The 17,401-nt window shown below is 34.0% G+C and overlaps 3 protein-coding genes and 1 long non-coding RNA gene across 10 annotated transcripts in view; 3 read left to right on the forward strand and 1 right to left on the reverse strand.

Annotated features, from left to right (window-relative positions):
* Nucleotides 1–181: 181 nt before the first annotated feature.
* ugt5g1 (UDP glucuronosyltransferase 5 family, polypeptide G1) overlaps nt 182–17,401 on the forward strand; it is a 64,667-nt gene continuing 47,447 nt past the window's right edge. Inside the window, exons 1-2 of one of the 2 annotated variants that reach the window (XM_073907015.1) lie at nt 267–310; nt 456–549. The gene's annotated coding sequence lies outside the window, so the exon portion shown is untranslated. Of the gene's footprint in view, nt 550–17,401 lie in introns of both variants that reach the window. The other variant, XM_073907014.1, reaches the window with a different exon arrangement.
* ponzr5 (plac8 onzin related protein 5) overlaps nt 246–17,401 on the forward strand; it is a 31,973-nt gene continuing 14,817 nt past the window's right edge. Inside the window, exons 1-2 of one of the 3 annotated variants that reach the window (XM_073906632.1) lie at nt 246–549; nt 14,061–14,194. The gene's annotated coding sequence lies outside the window, so the exon portion shown is untranslated. Of the gene's footprint in view, nt 550–2,033; nt 2,423–14,060; nt 14,195–17,401 lie in introns of those variants that run through there. The other 2 variants (XM_073906631.1, XM_073906633.1) reach the window with 2 other exon arrangements.
* Nucleotides 1,543–4,375, reverse strand: si:dkey-112a7.4. 3 transcript variants are annotated; one of them, XR_012383257.1, is made up of 3 exons: nt 4,270–4,375; nt 3,672–3,951; nt 1,543–2,347 (listed from the first exon to the last, which is right to left on the reverse strand). It is a non-coding gene; the product is annotated as a si:dkey-112a7.4 (long non-coding RNA). The 3 variants fall into 3 exon arrangements; XR_012383256.1 differs by having other exon boundaries at nt 3,672–3,983; XR_012383258.1 differs by having other exon boundaries at nt 4,054–4,375.
* On the forward strand, nt 3,716–11,011 carry si:dkey-112a7.5. Of its 2 annotated transcripts, XM_073906074.1 has the most exons (5): nt 3,716–5,107; nt 5,206–9,349; nt 9,526–9,576; nt 10,577–10,678; nt 10,764–11,011. In XM_073906074.1, exons 2-5 carry the CDS (start codon nt 9,283–9,285, stop codon nt 10,829–10,831), a joined length of 288 nt encoding a protein of 95 aa, XP_073762175.1. In that variant the 5' UTR covers nt 3,716–5,107; nt 5,206–9,282; the 3' UTR covers nt 10,832–11,011. The 2 variants fall into 2 exon arrangements, with proteins under 2 accessions (XP_073762175.1, NP_001373735.1); NM_001386806.1 differs by lacking the exon at nt 3,716–5,107 and having other exon boundaries at nt 9,195–9,349; nt 10,764–11,009.

Raw genomic sequence — 17,401 nt, forward strand, 5'->3', positions numbered from 1 at the left:
GGTGTATTCCAGCAGTCATGTCAAAATGTCATGTGCAGTGGAAAGGCGGCTTCACTCTCCGTAAGAAATAAAGCAGCGTTTCCATCCAATAAGTCAAAGTAAACAAAATCGTCACTTCCTGATTAATTGGCACCAAGTATCAAAAGTAAAAACAGAATTTACTGCAGTAGGAGGCTGCGTCAATCTTTTACTTATTTAATAAATGACTTGTGCCTTAAGCCGCCTTTCCACTGCACAATAACTTTGTTCGTTTGGTTTAGGTTTGGGGAAGGTGTAGACATTAATAACTATGGTTGGGTTTAGGGTTGTGGTAGGTATAGACGTTAATAACTGTGATGGTTGGATTTAGGTGTGGAGTAGGTGTAGACGTTAATACCTGATGTAAAGTGCCATCTTTACAGCAACATAGTTGACTTAAGGTTTGTTGCTTGTCATTTGTCGTGTGCATTGAAAAGGCAGCTTCAGAAGACAACGCCAACACGCAGTGAACGCATGGGGGCATTTGAAGGCATCAGACGCGGAGCACAGACGTTCTTGACAATTTTTCAGGTAAAATAATATAACAACATACTGAAATAGTTAGGGTGTTTTAGAATGACCAAAACAACATTTCAGATGTTTTACAATGTGCTGTCTGCTGGTTTGTCCATTCACACACATTTTTATCATCACATGATTTTTTTTTTTATTTAATGCGCAGACTGGAATTTGTTCTGTAAAAGTGTTTTCATCATCTTTTCTTATCGAATAAAGAGTGCACTCTGTTGTGCACATACGTTTTTATGTGCATTTTCAAAACTCATGCACATCTTGCCGTTTCCATTAAACGATTTTTAATGAGTATATTCAACATGCGCATAAAAATAGGCGAGGGGAACATAGCTATTGGTCAGCTAGATATGATCATTTCTGAAAATGTTTCTGTGTTGATGCTGGTACATTAAAAAATGCTGGGTTCCACAATTATTTTGTGTTGTCCCAACACATCGATGCAGTAGGTAGTGCTGTCGCCTCACAGCAAGAAGGTCACTGGTTCGAGCCTCGGCTAGGTCAGTTGGCGTTTCTGTGTGGAGTTTGCATGTTCTCCCAGCGTTCACGTGGGATTCCTCCAGGTGGTCCGGTTTCCCCCACGGTCCAAAGACATGCAGTACAGGTGAATTGGGTAGGCTAAAATGTCTGTAGTGTATGAGTGTGAATGGGTATTTCCCAAAGATAGGTTGCGGCTGGAAAGGCATCCGCTACATGAAACATATGTTAAATAAGTTGGCAGTTCATTCCACTGTGGCGACCCTAGATTAATAAAGGGATTAAGTCGAAAAGAAAATGAATGTCCCAACACAATTTGATTAAGTTAAGCTAATTGTTTTTACAAATTTAAGTGGATTGAACTTAAAACAATTAAGTTGTCACAAAAAACTTACTCATTTTAAATAGGTAGTCTAAACATGCAGCATGAGTTATTTCTGAAGTGTATTCTTTTTATACACAATTATCATTATAGTCCTTAGTGGGAAGAGACAAACACGAAGAACAAGCCATTAAGTTACTCATGCATACTTTATTACTCCCACCCCACTGAGCTTCCCCAAAACAGTTTACAAAAATTCATTAATTTCCATGCAAACATTTACAATTCAGATCCACTTTAAGAGCAATGCACGTTTAACCAACATATTTGCTCAATTTAGAAGATTTGATTGTTCTTCACCCAGTGTGCATCTCAAATTGTACTTGTTTCAATTCAAACTGAAATAAACAGGCACATAATAAGTGACAAAAAAATAACAACTAACTAATGCCATTTACAGAAATGTCAAGGTAGACTCCAGTTACCAAGGTAACCACAGGTCTTACCAAACGGCGCGTTACACGTTAACAGAGTTTGACAGGAAAAAACGTCCTCTTTGGGAGATGAATAATCCAACCTGCTGAGATTAGCTTTCGTAAATCTGCAGTAAAGTGCAAATGTAATAAATATAGCCCTGTTGCATTAGAGGTCATCAATATCTTCAAGAAGAAGAAAAAAAAACACCAGACTAAATCACTCAGTGCTACAGAAGCACGTCGGTTAAGCATAAAGTGAACGGAAAGCCAAGTCCGCAGTTCTCTTGTTTGACCCTGAAGCGGTGAAAGCTGTACGGTGAAGGGTGATGATAAGTGAAAACGTGCGAGAGGGAGATTTTAGTTCAGTTCAATTCTGCAGGCCCTGCTTTGGTGCGTGTGTTGGCCTCTTTAAGAGTTTTGGCACAGTCAATCATGCATCAGGCAACAGGTGAAACTCTTTGAGAAACTGGGAAGCTTCTGTTATTGTTTATGATATCGTCCAAGTCCTCGTCCTCGATAACCACTGAAAAAGAAAAAGAGAGGAATGAATCAGTTGATGACGGAGTGGAAACCAGTGATGGTGGTAGTCGGGCATCAGGTGAGTGCAAATCACTTTGGTCGGTACAAGATGAACTTTCCTACAAACAACTCTGGAAATAATTAAAAGACCACTTGACAACTCTCAGGACGCGCTGGATTTGCTAGGGGTTTGGTGTTAATATGTTTTATTCAAGAAGGGTCTGAGAAACTTTCTTCCCAATAAAAAAAAAAAAAAAAAAACTTGTTTATATTTTGGGTCAGATAAAGACAATAGGTAAAAATAACGGATGTTTTTATTTGTTGTCATTAAAAATCAAGGTTGCTTCAACAAAAAAAAAATCAAAAATTTTTTTACATTTCATTTTTCTGGAAACATTGCTTTGTTTTGTCTACAAATTAACACAAACTTGTATGTTTATGAAAACCTTTTTCTGGAGAAATCCGTAGAAAAATTATCATTTAAGTGGTCTATTAATTTCTTCTAAAGCTACAGTATCATATAGCTATAGTATCATAATTGTACAATTGTGTGTTGTGCAAGTTGAATAATTTTATTTAATGATAATAATAATTTTATTAATTTTAACAAATTCAGAAATTAGTTTTTTTACATTCAACTTCCCAGTACCTGTTGACTTGTATTTTATGAATCACCATATATCTTGTATTCAGATCATTTTTAAAGTTCTACTGAAGAAAATAAGATTTTTTTTAAATCTGATGGATTCATGATAAATAAATTCATGGAAAATCCAGATTTGGGTGAACTATCAATGTTGCTAAAAAAAAAAAAAGTTTCTCACTGATAATTAAAATTTGTAGTAATGGTCACATGTTTTATCTTTCCAACATGACTTCAACACACCATTAGTCAGTGTTATTACTTCCCCAAATTATTTTTAATAATAAAAGTAACACTTGTCTAGACTAGAAAATGTAGCTGAATTGTTAAAAATAGCTTCACAAGTTTTAATTCATTAAGCAGATCCAGTGATGTTGCTAAACATTTCAGAAGAATTGCTTGGGGACAAACATACATAACTAAATGTAACATTTCCTAAATCTTTCCAGCTACATTTAGAAAGGGGATTTTTAAAGTGCACATGGAACTTTTTAGCACTACATATTTAGACGGTTCCCTTATTAGACACACCTAGCTGATGAGATAATGAAGCTGGATTAAATTAAGGAAACCTTTAAAATGTGAAGTGACCTCACACCAATAAAAAAATTGGTCTCAGTCTCAAAAAAATGTTTATTCAGTAACTGAGTGTCAGGTCAAAATAACAGCTCAATATGCCACCCACCTCTTGTTGAGCGGCCGATCTGTCCGAGTTTGGGGGCTCGCTGCATTCGTCTCGGGGCGGACAGGAGATCTGGTCTGTTTCTCCCCGGCTGTCCGTGGTCATACGGGATTACTGGACTAGGTTGTAATGCACCTGCCGGTGGTATGAGATCGGGCATTTCTGCCATGCCGTACATGTCCTCCTGCTGCTGTACTTCGGTAGGTGTATTCATAAAAATATCACCGCAAGACGTTGTTTGTCTGTGTACTTCCGCGACGACGGCAAATGTTTGTCAAGCCACCTAGACCGAACGGAAAGCAGTGTTTACAACACCTGAGGAGGGTAAAAATACACCAGTCAACATATTACATCATAAATAATTAAATCAAATCATCGATATTACCAATAAATCACATAGTAGCTCGATAAACAGTCGGATTGTGTGTAACGTTATATACAAACACCTATAAACACAAGTGGCGAAGACACCGATCGCATGCACCGGATGAGCTTGAGTATCTTCACGCGTGTCAACAACAAAGCTTTTGCTTACGTTACAGTATCTTACAGTCGGAAAATACAACACATACAAGCATAAATCAACTAAATATGTCCCTACCTTGAATTTGTGCGGAGCGTGGACAAGGTTTACGAGTATTCGGGTTCTGTGTCGGTTTGTTCGGCGCTAGTCGGAAGTTGCCTACTATCTACGGTGGCGAGAGTCTGTCGTAACTCTCACTTGGGGATTTCCTTGGTCCTTTCTGAGTGCGTCACTGCGAGGGAGGGCCCGACCGCGGCGATAGATACTGTACTCCTGCTGCTGAGAGCCCGTGGGCCGCTGGCTGCTTATGGACGGCTTGGTCGCCCACCGTGTGTAGGCTCTAACCCACAGACACGAGAGCCCACACTGGACCTTAGAGAATGCCTCACCCGTGGCTGCTGCTTCACCACTCACTCTGAGAAAGACTCAGCTTTCTTTATCACCATGAAGCTTTTGTAAGCCTACGTAGTTTTAAAGAATTACAGGATGAGGTGAGGTAAAAGGGGTAAAAACGACTTATTCAGTTATACTAGCTTACAACCAAGGCCACCCATGAAATAATACTATAGTAATTTATAGTAAACACTATAGTTTTATCTGTTGTGGTAATTCTATTGTTGCTTTGGTTCAACAGCTATACGGTATGTTATAACACAATACATCAGTTACCGTAGTAAAAAACTAATGTATACAACATTTAGGGCTGGGCGATTTGACAAAAAAAAAAATCTAGGTTTTTTATAAAGTTTGACCGATTCACGATTTTGATTTAGATTTTTTTTATTGTGTTACTAGTCTTCTCAAAACATTACAACAACATGACTGAAGTAACATTCTCTTTATAAGTAACTTGAAAAACCATCTGGTTAAGGAACATTGTATTTTTAATGGCCATACCATACAAAAATAGGTCAAGGTGTAAATAAATGTAAAACAAATTCACAAGTTAAATAGCGATTCTCGATTTAATATAAAATTAAATCGTTTGGCCATACCATACAAAAATCGGTCAAGGTGTAAATAAATGTAAAACAAATTCACAAGTTAAATAGCGATTCTCGATTTAATATAAAATTAAATCGTTGTCAAAACATAAATTCGAAATATCGCCCAGCCCTAACTACATTACTTATTACAGTTTATCAGTTGACGATAGTTAATATGACAGAACTCATTAACAAAGTGTGGTAAATATGAATATTTATGCACTAGTTACCGTAGTATGGTTGAAAAACATTAATTAATTAATTTTTCCTTTGGCTTAGTCCCTTATTCATCAGGGGTCGCCACAGCGGAATGAACCGTCAACTATTCCAGCATATGTTTACACAGCGAATACCCCTCCAGCCGCATCCTAGTACTGGGAAACACCCCTACACTTTCACACTCACACACACACTACGACGGATTCAGTTTATTTAATTCACTTATACTGCATGTGTTTGGACTGTGTGGTAAACTGCAGCACCCAGAGGACACCCATGCGAACATGGGGAGAACATGCAAATTCCACACAGAAATGCCAGGACTCGAACCAGCGACTTTCTTTCTGTGAGGCAACAGTGCTGACCGCTGAGCCACTGTGCCACCTTGTTGAAAAACTTAGCATTTACTCTAAATTACTATAGTATTTTTTTTCCTTTATAAGGACAGGGTAGACGTACGGTTTAATAATGTATTTTAACCACTACAGATACCATTTAACATTACAAATACAAGCCTTCAACTGTTCACAATTTGAACCAGCGTACATATGTATTTTGGTACATTTCATTATGTACAGGTATAAGAGATTTTAACATGACAGAAGGCAACACATTACCAGTAGAGATTTATATTAGATTTTTTGCAGGAATATTCAGTGCCTTGGAAGCTTCTAAAAGCTAAGCTATATTTTTTGAGAATAAAGTCCAAAACAAATAAAACTACTGCTATGTGAACATAGTTATGCCACATTTGACAGGGCCAGACACTGACGGCTTCACCATCTTTAAACAGTCACAATCAATGATTTTTCATTGAAAAGTCTGATTGTAAAAGCCACAATTTCAATTCCACAGGATTCAACAATGGAGCAAAATGAATTCTCAGCATTTCTTTGAGCGAGTTGTAAATTATTTAATCAACGAATGTGTTCAGTCTGATTGAGGATTCTTTAAAGGGCACCTTTTTACCCCTTTTTCAAGATTTAATTCTCCAGAATGTGTCTCTTAAGTTTCAGTTCAAAACACCTATCAGATTGTTTATACCTTTCAGAACATTGGAATGTTCTGCTCTGAACACACTGTAGCTGTTTTTAATGCCTGTGCCTTTAATGCTAATTCTCCCCACCATCCGTTCCCACGTGCCTATCAGAGTGTGCCTCAATCTTGCACTGCTTCAGATAAACAGCACATTAACAAACATGAAGGAAGCAAATCTGAGGTAACGTTTGGGAGAAATACTTTATTAAGAACTTTCCCAATGATTATTTGATGTATTTGTTTTGGAGTTAATTCAAGCTTTTTTGCCACGATGAGTCACACATAATGTTGTTACAGAGTTCACGCTGTTACAAACCCCAGGGGCCTCATGTATCAACGCTGCGTGCGCACAAAAACTTTCCGTTCGCCAGATTTCACGCTCATGTTTGGATTTACTAACGATAAAATGAACGTGAGTGTGTGTTGGTCTACACCAACTTCATGTCTGGCGTATGTGCATTTTTTGTGTGTGTTTGTTTCATTTCCATTGGTGACTCCTAGAGGCAATTGTGTTAAATTGCACACTACAAAGTATTTTGTACGCAGTGTTTCATACATCTGAATTTTTTACTGAGTACGCAATGTTTTAGTATGATTTCAATGCAAGTCTGCGTACATGAGGCCACCAGCTGCAGCTGTGGTGTTAAAGACGGTAAAATCAATGTAATTCATTATAAACATGCTCTGTTTTAAAAACATTTTAAACTTGTAAAACTTATTCTTGAGTTGCAGATAATCACAGCGAGCTGAACAGATCTTTTAATCCCAGTTGCTTTGTGCACGTTCTGTCTTGTTGATATGATTATATGCGTTACTACGGAGACATGTTAATATCCAGCTGTCAATCCAATTGGGAGGGATTTGTATCCTGTTTTTAATGTCAGGAAATTAAAAAGAAAGAGACTTACTGTGTTTATATCACCAATATGACTGTGGACACACTATACCTGCACACAGTTCTTTCCAAAAAGCTTCAAAAAGATGATATTCATTATCGATGTCCTTTAAGACTGAGTCACTGAATCTGAAAAAAAGCAGCCAGTCATTCAAAGACAAAACACCAGGGTGTGGGTTCTGTGGCTTTGTATGGAATTATAGCTAAATCAAATGAAATAACTGGTGACAAAAAAAAAGAAGTTTGTGCGAGTTATTAATGTGACATTTTAAATATTTCTCGCTCCATTTGAGAAGCTTTCTCAGGCACAATTTTTTATGTTGTGTATTTTAGGAAATGCTATTTACATGCTATGCCATTTACACCAAAGCAATTTCTCTCTTTTTTTAACAATATAGTGTTCAATATTTGTAAAGGTTAATGATCCGCAGTAAAGAACATTCACAGGCTGCACATTCAGGTGTGAAAATTCAGTTGCCAAACTTGTGCGAAAATCTTATCAGGTTTCAGCTTTATATTTACTAAATCCAGTGATCTCTTTGTCCTCTGTCCTCTAAAGTATCACCTTGCTGATTTAGGAAATGAAGACACCACACATGCGTATGCTTTGTTTAGGGAGAAACACTAGTCGATTGTCATACATACACAGTTAAAGTCAGATTTATTTGCCCTCTTGTGATTTCTTTTTTCTTTTTTAAATATTTACCAAAGGATGTTCAACAGAGCAAAGAATCCTTCACAGTATTTCCTATAATATTCTTTTTCTTCTGGAGATAGTCTTCCTCTGGAGATCCGTAACAATGCTTTTTTCTCATAAATGTAAAATAAAATAAAATCATGTTTGTTCTAAAGTGAGCCAACTCTTATCCTTTTAATGAGCAATATTTCTTTTGGGTTGTGCAGTTTAATTCACTGAATTTCTACAAAGTATGTTGTATACTGTAAACTTGCATACTTTTTTGGTCACATCCATAATGCATGTTTATTTCCACCATTTAAAATCCAAAAAAAAAAAAAAAATTACAGATTGATACTTTTCTGATTCCATAGCTCTGGTCAGTTGTTTTGAAAAAAATATAAACAGAAGTTTTAATATAATGTTAACATATGCTTCTCTGAATTTATATTTTGAATTTTACTGCAATGGTCACATTCATAATGCTGAAATTGCTCATTTGTTTTATTTCGACTAGAATAAAAGCAGTTTTTCATTTTTTACAACTATTGTAAGGACACTATTATTAGCCCTCTAGCTATGTTTTTAGATTTTCTACAGAACAAACCATCATTATACAATGATTTGCCTAATTACAACAACTTGTATTTAATGACACTTTAAGCTGAATACTAGTATCTTAAACATATTTAGTGAAATATTATTTACTATCATCATGATAATGTTCCGAAATTCTGGTATTACAAAATAGTTATTAGATCTGTTATGTTTAGGAATGAATATAATAAATCTTTCAGAAATTTGGGGAAATATAAAAAAAAAATATTAAATGTAATAAATCATTTCTTTAATTGTTCACCAAATAAATATTACAGGTCAGTGCACTTCATCATAAGGACACAATCTATTTTTGCTTTCCTTTTGACTTGGACTCGCAGCTAAGCACCTAATTTATTTCAGATATTCAATCCCACACATTGTGATCTAACAAGATCGACTTTATCAGATTTAACATGTTTTCTCTTGAGTTTTCTTGTTTAGTTTTGAAGTAAACAAGAAATATAATCTTTCTTTTTGGGGGTGAAAATCGTGGTATGCACCCTGAACATGTTGAGGCTTATTTAAACCGTTACGCTTAAAGCCCTCATGAATGGTTCAGGGTATAAAAGTGGGTGAAGAGGAAAGGGTGCCGATGGAGATAATCCTTGCACGGGGGGATAAAAAGCAGGACTCAAATCATACCTTTTCAATCCTTTTGGAGCAGCGATATCGTTAAGATGACCAAACCAATCTGTCTGGTGTTTGCCCTACTGATTCTGACCATCATTTTGTGCAACAACTCAGGTAATTATAAGCAGTGGTTTACGTCTTGTTTGCACTTACTCAAGTTTTGTGTAACATTTAATTTTTCTAACATCCTAAGACAATAATGTATTCATGAAATAGAGGATGTTGTGGGTTTTGATATCAATGTTTATGCTTGCATTGTGAGACTAATGCCACTTCTTGTCTTCACACAGTCTGTTCACAGAGGAGATCCATGAAACAATCTGCTGTTTGTGGCTGCAAACGTAAGAAATCCATTTGTTTTTCTGTAGTTTTTTCACCTAATAATGTGTATTAAAACACTCATAAAAATAAAGGTTCTTTATTGGCATTGAGCATTCCATGCAGAGCCTTTCTCTACACAAAGCATGGTAAAAGGCTATTTAAATTACTGAAACGTTCTTCGCTAAGAAAAATGGTTCTTAAGAACTTTAATAAAAGGTTCATGTTGAACTGTTGAAAGTGGTTCTACATTTTTTAATAAGACTGTGGTACTGGTATGCTATAACTACATGTCCAGGAGTTCTTGTTATTCATTCAAGTAAATACAAATGCAAAAAGCAAAAAAACAAAATCTGAAGTAATAAAAAAGTTTAACCAAAATTAGAATGGCAAAAGTTAGTCGCTGAGTATGCTCAAGAAAGTTCCGGAAAGAGGACCAAAGCACATTTGATATCTAATATAAATCATAAGTAAACCATTGAAGTATTTTTCCAAAAGTAAAAGCGTGGTCGCCATTTCTCAAGTAGTCTACTCCTACTTAAAATTTGTAATATAAACAATCTTTAAAGAAGTATTTGGTTTCAATACAAATGTAAGTTTATAACTATTTTGGTTATGTAGATCATGCATCAAAATTATGGTTAGAGAAATAGAAAAATTAAGTTAAAAAAATTGAAGTTTATCTGTAAATTTCATTCCAACAGATATAAAAATTGAGTAAGTTCAATAAGGCCTAGTATTGTTTCATCTGCATAATAAAATGCAAAAAATAATAATTTTTAAGTAAATGAAGCAATAAATTTTTATCAGTGTGTGTATAGTGACTGAACGTGAGTAACTAATTGTATACATTTTTTTGGCCAAGTAGATGCCAAAATTCAGCACAAATGCTTAATGGATGCTTTATATTTAAGTGTGTGAGTGTTTAATTTGATGCAGATTTGAGTGTTTGATGATTGTTTTGATTTGAAGCATACGATTATTTGAGATTGCCTAATGTAATAACCCAACTTTTCTCTTTAGTTTACCCTGATAAGGGCCTAAAGTGTACAAAAAGACCCAACCCTAAATCCAGAGATGAATACTATGAAATTCTGAAGTGCATTTGCAGGGACACCCAAATATGTAAGTTTGAAGGATTGTGAATGTAAAGTAATATTACCAGTGATGAAATATAATCATTCTAATAAGTCATGTCATTCTTTTGCAGTCTCAAAAAGCAGCAGGAAAGAATATCTAAAGAGGTGCAACAAATTTTACCCTTCTCTTCCTTTGTGAGCTGATAAATGTGCAGGTTTATGAGGCTCCTCTGTATCAGTTAATCCATATCTATAAAAATAACACATGCATTTATTGTCTAACGCAACTAGTGGAATAATAATTAAAAAAAGCTCTCATTTCATCAATGTTACATGTGTAATTGATCTATTTGAATGCAATAAAGGTATGTAAAGTGTTTTTCTGTTATCACTGTGTTTGAGAAAAAGATATGTGTTCTGTATCTCAACCGGTTATCTTTGTTTACAGTTGCCTTTATACTGATACAGGCTTCTTTGGCTGATTTTAGACCATATTTTAAGGGCTATGCATGCTCTAACAAGCCACTTCTTTCCCTACAAAGATTTAACTATGTTTGGGCACAAAAGTGCATTTTTTACCATGAAACTTGTAAAGCAAATCTGTCTAGGTCAATGTTTTTCCTAAAGATATCATGTGTAAGGTCTAAATCAGCATTTTAAGCTCTCAGCCTCACAATTTGATATGATCTCAGTTTTCATGACAATGGAAGTTTCTTAGAATAACTTGATTCTGTGAATCCTGGAACGCGAGTGTTTATCTGATTCAGTTTAACGATCTCATTTACAATTTATAATAAATAGTATCAATATTTGGTCATCATTTACTCACCCCTCACTTGTTCCAAAATTTGAACAAGTTCAAAACAAAAGGAGATACACTGTAAACCCTAATGTTGTTTACTTAAAGTAAAGTTGACTGAACATTACTTAAAATTTTGCATTTTGGTCTTGTCACCTAAAAATATGAGTTCGTTTAACTTATATAAACCTAAGATTTCAAGTATAGTAAGCTCAAAATCACAAATAATCCTTTGAAAAAAAATAGGTCGTTTTAATGTAGTCTTGACTGTAAAATTCTAATATGTGCAACCTTTTTTTAAACAGAAAACAAGGCTTCATATAATTATTCACCATAATGGGAATAAATGGCTACTTATTTTTCCTAAAACCATGTTTTTCATAGTAAATAATTACACACACAGACACACACACTGAACTGAACAATTTAATTATAATCTACCAAACTTAAATAAACTTTAATATGCAAGTTTTGGGAGACTCAATTAAATTAAGGCAATGAGTCTACTCAATTAATTTCGTTCAGTCAATTTATTAGGGTTTTCAGTGTATTAAAAGATTTTGGAAATTATTATTAAACTATTGACTTCCATTATAGTAAGAAAAACAAATACAATGGCAGTCAATGGTTACAGGTTTCCAACATTCTTAAGTATATATTTTCCTCTGATCAGCAGAACAAAAACTACTCAAACTGGTTTGGAACAGTCAAGGTTAGGTAAATGATGACAGTGAATTTTTCGTGCAAAGAAAAAAATCAGACGTAAACACATTTCATATGTTTACAATATCATATTTAACCTGCTGCTTCACTTTATTAAACTACATTCTCAAATTATTAATCTTCTGAAAATATGATGTTGGTTAATATTAATAACATTAATTCATTCATTAATTTTCTTGTATGCTTAGTCCCTTTATTAATCCGTGGTCGCCACAGCGGAGTGAACCGCCAACTTATCCAGCAAGTTTTTACGCAGCGGATGCCCTTCCAGGCACAACCCATCTCTGGGAAAATATTAATAACAATTAATTGATTATGAAATCTATTTACAAGTCATCATCTTTTAGTTTATAAACACTATTTCTTTCTTCAGTTTGTGGAAAAGCTGTTTGTGAGCTTGATAACGTACTTTTCATTAAAAGTTACTCATTTTCATTACTCATTACTTGCGTTTGGTGGTTTTCAGTGTATAACAAAGGTACAAAAACATATATTAGTACTACAATAGGAGGGTGTGTTAACATTCTATCTGTTAAAGAATTGCTGTTTCACAGTAAATTTAAGTTTAGTTATGTTTATCGAATTTAAGTTAAGATCTTTGAAGCCTAAAATGCTGCTATTGCATATTATGGTAAAGATCTGGCAACCCCAGCTACAGTTTTTTTCTTTTAGATTAAATTTCACCAATAGTTCTTTATAGGGCTGCACAATAAATCGTTTTAGCCTTGATATTGCAATGTGCAAGTTTGCAATTGTCGCATCGCAGGCGTCTGCCATGTAGTTGGGATTGTAGTTGACTAGCAATAACAGTTACAACAATCAAACTTTAACTTTAAAGTGAAAGTTTATTATTTGCATGTGTTTTTAAGGCCTGACTGTAAGAATCGGAAGCAAACTTGAGGAATTTGGGAACAATAAATTAAATGTTTGTAGCTTAAATATTAATTGAACATTAATACTTACTGCATTATTACAACAATTACTTACTTGGTAAAAATAATACAGTGTAATATTATACCGTAATTATTTCATTTCTGCCTCTGAATACTGTGTATGTTTGACTTCCCAGAAAATAACAATTGATTGTTTATTTGCATGTTTTGTCTGTTGTACTTAACTATGCTTTTCATTTTTTAAATGATATTTGATGCAGGTACACTCCCAGTTGATTTAAATTATGAATTCTTTACAAGCTATTCAAGTCATCTGGTGAAATTGCGATTTTTCATTTACTGTGATTATATATTGCGATATAAATGCAATGTCAGTTTTATCCAAAATCCTGCAGCCCTAGTTTTTTATTTTATACATGTTCTTTGTAAAGAAACAATAAGTGCCTGCACACATTGCCAATGTTGTTTTTCGTGTTGCATGAGACGTGCATGAAAAAAAATCACAATTTTTAAAATAATTTACACCAAGATGATAATGGTATCGTTTTCATAAACTTGAACTTTGAAGTCCATTTTCCAAAATGTACACATTCAAGCACATTTCAACATCATTGTCATGTATAATAAGAATGAACCAGACACAAAACTGTTTTGTTTTCCTCTTAGCCCAATATTGTCTTTATATGTATGCTGATTCTTGACTTATGATAACTGAATTTGTTTTTCCAAAGCAAATCTCTGCCATGACACTTTTGTATTAGTATTGAGTATTAATATATAAAATGCTACAGGTTGTCGCTGTGGAGAGTCAGCCGTCCCCTGCTCCTGATAGTGGTACCTGCCAAAGTATTAATTATTGTCTATTCCCTGCTAATGATGATCATGTAATATTGCTTGTGTGTGTGTGTGTGTGTGTGTGTGTGTGTGTGTGTGTGTGTGTGTGTGTGTGTGTGTGTGTGTGTGTTTTCTAGTGTACTGATATGTTTCTGATGATTGCTTTTGTTTGTTTTAAGTTGAAAGGGCTCATTTGAGGTTGCCAATTTATTACCTTGAAGAATGTGTCAGACATGAAATACTATGCCTGCAGCAAGAACGTTACGATATCCAGGTGAAATGAAATAGCTCATGCAATGACGTCAAACCTCAGGTAAATAATGAAACCAAAAACATAAGGGTGATTTCAGAACTGCAGGTTTACATTTTGCTGCTCCAAGATAAACCTTTTTTATGGAACAAATTTAAATAACACAAATTATATCAAGTTATCTCTAAAAAAATTAATGTTTGTATGTGAATTTTGAGACATTTTGCCTTAATAATATTAACTTAAATACTCCAACTACCTATTTTTGACTCTGTTACTTAATTTAGCTTCAATTATTATGAAATAATTAAGTCTAATTTTCAACTGTATTATGTTTATTAAGTGAGACTAACATTTGCATAATACATATTTTCATTATTATATGAAATTTCGGTAATTTAAAAAAAAATCATTTTGTGTCTGTCCCTAAATTATAGTCAACAATTTTCTATTTTTTTTTTATTATTATTATTGAGTAACGTCAAGTACAACAAATGCAAAGAAAATTTCAAAGGCTGGGGGAGATATGAACAATATCACAGGAATGCATTAAATGACATGCAGGCTTGTACAATTTGCATAGCTTTTAGATTTTTTTAATGCTTCACTTCATTTTTAAATGCAATAAAACTTGGACTTTTTACCTGAACATTTCTGAATATGAAATTTGGCCATTAAAATAAAATTTATTTAAAAAATGGATGGGACTTTTTGTTTCAAGAGTTTTCAAATGTTCCTTAAAGAACATCTTTCCAGTGTAAACTAATATTTTCATTAATATTGACAGCAATAAAGTACATTTTGCCAGAAAAAAATGACTAAAGGAGGCAATACCAAAATAAAAGAACAGCGCTTTCTAGCCTCAGCTTGCAAAAGTTACACCTTACATCTATATCTTTTTAAAATTTAAACGAATAATGTTTGGCAGGATATATTCTGTGAAGGAGTTTAAACGAAATCTTTTAAACTTGTTTGTTAAAAAATAGTGATTAGACAGACAATACTAAAAGGCAGACTACTAGATTAGGCAGACAATACCAAAACTTTTTACAATCAACATCAATCATAAATTAATTTCAACATGCTTTTGCATTTGGTTTTGATGCAATATCCTTCTGGAAAAGGGCTTTTATTGATCTGTTATTATTTTTACAACTATAGGAAAAGCATGTTTTACCTATTAAAATTGTAGTCAACATAAATATATATATATATATATATATATATATATATATATATATATATATATATATATATATATATATATATATATATATTTTTTTTTTTTTTTATTATAACAAAATGACGGTGATGCAGTGGCACAGCTGTCGCCACACAGCAAGAAGGTCGCTGGTTCGAGCCTCTGCTGGGTCAGTTGTCATTTCTGTGTGGAGTTTGCATGTTCTCTCCACTGTCCAAAGACATGCAGTACAGGTGAATTGGGTTGGCTAAAATAATCTGTAGTGTATGAGTGTGTATGACTGTTTCCCAGAGATGGGTTGCAGCTGGAAGGGTATCCACTGTGTAAAGCATATGCTGGATAAGTTGGCGGTTCATTCCACTGTGGCGAACTCAGATTAATAAAGGGACTAAGCCGAAAAAAATATGAATGAATGAATAACAAAATGAAACCTTTACATTACATTATATCACATTAAATGCCAGGGAGCAAAATAGAAATGTATCTTTTAAACAGATTCACAGTTTTACAGCTTTCTTGTTAGTTGCTTTAGAAATCAAGACATATAAAGATTTACATCTTAAAGTAAAATCTGAAAGAAAGGTTTAAGCTTACAAAATGTACACTTGTGTATAAAAATTTGGCCAAAAATATAATAAGATTAAATAAATAAAAAACATCTGGATGCTCATTCTGATGGTTATATCATAAAATGACATATTTTAACATAGAATCAGGAATTATACCACTGAATATACCCAATACATTTTTCAAAAAATATTTGGTATACTCACAATTCCAAAAGATGGTGAGACTGATCTTCAGTTTGGAGATCACAGGAGCAATTTACTTCAAAATCTTCAGAAATAAACCTGTGAAAAATCTTTGTAGGATAGCACCCATGTATTATAAGACACTTCATGGATTTTATTGTTCATTAGGAATTTTCTAGCTAAAGTCCATACCCTTTTCCAGTTAATATTGCCTATGTCTGTTTCAATAATATACAGCATTAGAACAAGAGACTATCTCACGCTGGAATAGAGAGTGGATGTTTTTGTTTTATAAATATTGTTAAATATTAATTCACCAAGAGCTGTTTTTAGCACATTAAGATGTGGCACAGCCTGGGAGAATGATTGTCCCATCCCTTTATAATCATAATCCCAGAAGAGATTGCTCCAAAAACAAGAGCAAACTCTTTAGCTGTAATCGGGACACAAATTCCACATATTTAAAAGGCACTGCTCTGTTATTGAATAATTGTCTACCATAGATTATATTATTTTATGCCCAATTATTAACGTAAATTGACTTATTTTTGTTCAGTAAATATGTTGTGCCAAATGATATAATTATGTGGGGAAAAGTTGTGGTAGTCAACAAATAGCTTGCTAGACTTACTTCAAATGATGACGAGAAACACGAATGCATGCAATTATTCCTCTCTCATTCATTTGTACAAAATATTTAAGATACACCAATAATAGACTTATTGTCAAGTTGTTACTATGGTATTTCAGTGAATGTATCTTTCACTATTTGAAAATTATACTGTGATGAAAATACATTGATGATTTTAGGCAGTTGTGAACGTGTCATGTGGTCTCTGGTTTGAGTTTAGCATCTTTAGCTAAAGCACAAATTTGTCACATCCCTTGTCACATTAAAGCTTTTTGTATTATATTTCATTCATTTTAGATTCAGTTTGTTGTAAATTAAATACAATTTGATACATTAAAAATGTGCTGGTTTAAGGAAAATGAATGGAAAATGTTTCATGTATCCAAAATGGATGAAATGAGTCATAAGTATCAATCACACAAGTTCAATTCTCATATATTGTGTTCTAGAGGCACCTTTTGGAAGCTTCTGTCTGCAAGTCTGCAAACATTATTTGTGTCCAACGTGATTTGCAATGGTTATGCAAGCACCAAAAAACAGGCACCCACACATGAACACACACAAACATCCACACACATGACCCAATGCCCACGCAGACACTTGCATTCCACCCACATGACCCTCTTCCAAAACCAAGTGAATTGGCTGCGATAAGCATCTTTTCTCAGCACCACACTAACTGAAAG

This window comes from Danio rerio, chromosome 7 (assembly GCF_049306965.1).
Source record: "Danio rerio strain Tuebingen ecotype United States chromosome 7, GRCz12tu, whole genome shotgun sequence".
Classification (NCBI taxonomy): Eukaryota; Metazoa; Chordata; class Actinopteri; order Cypriniformes; family Danionidae; genus Danio; species Danio rerio.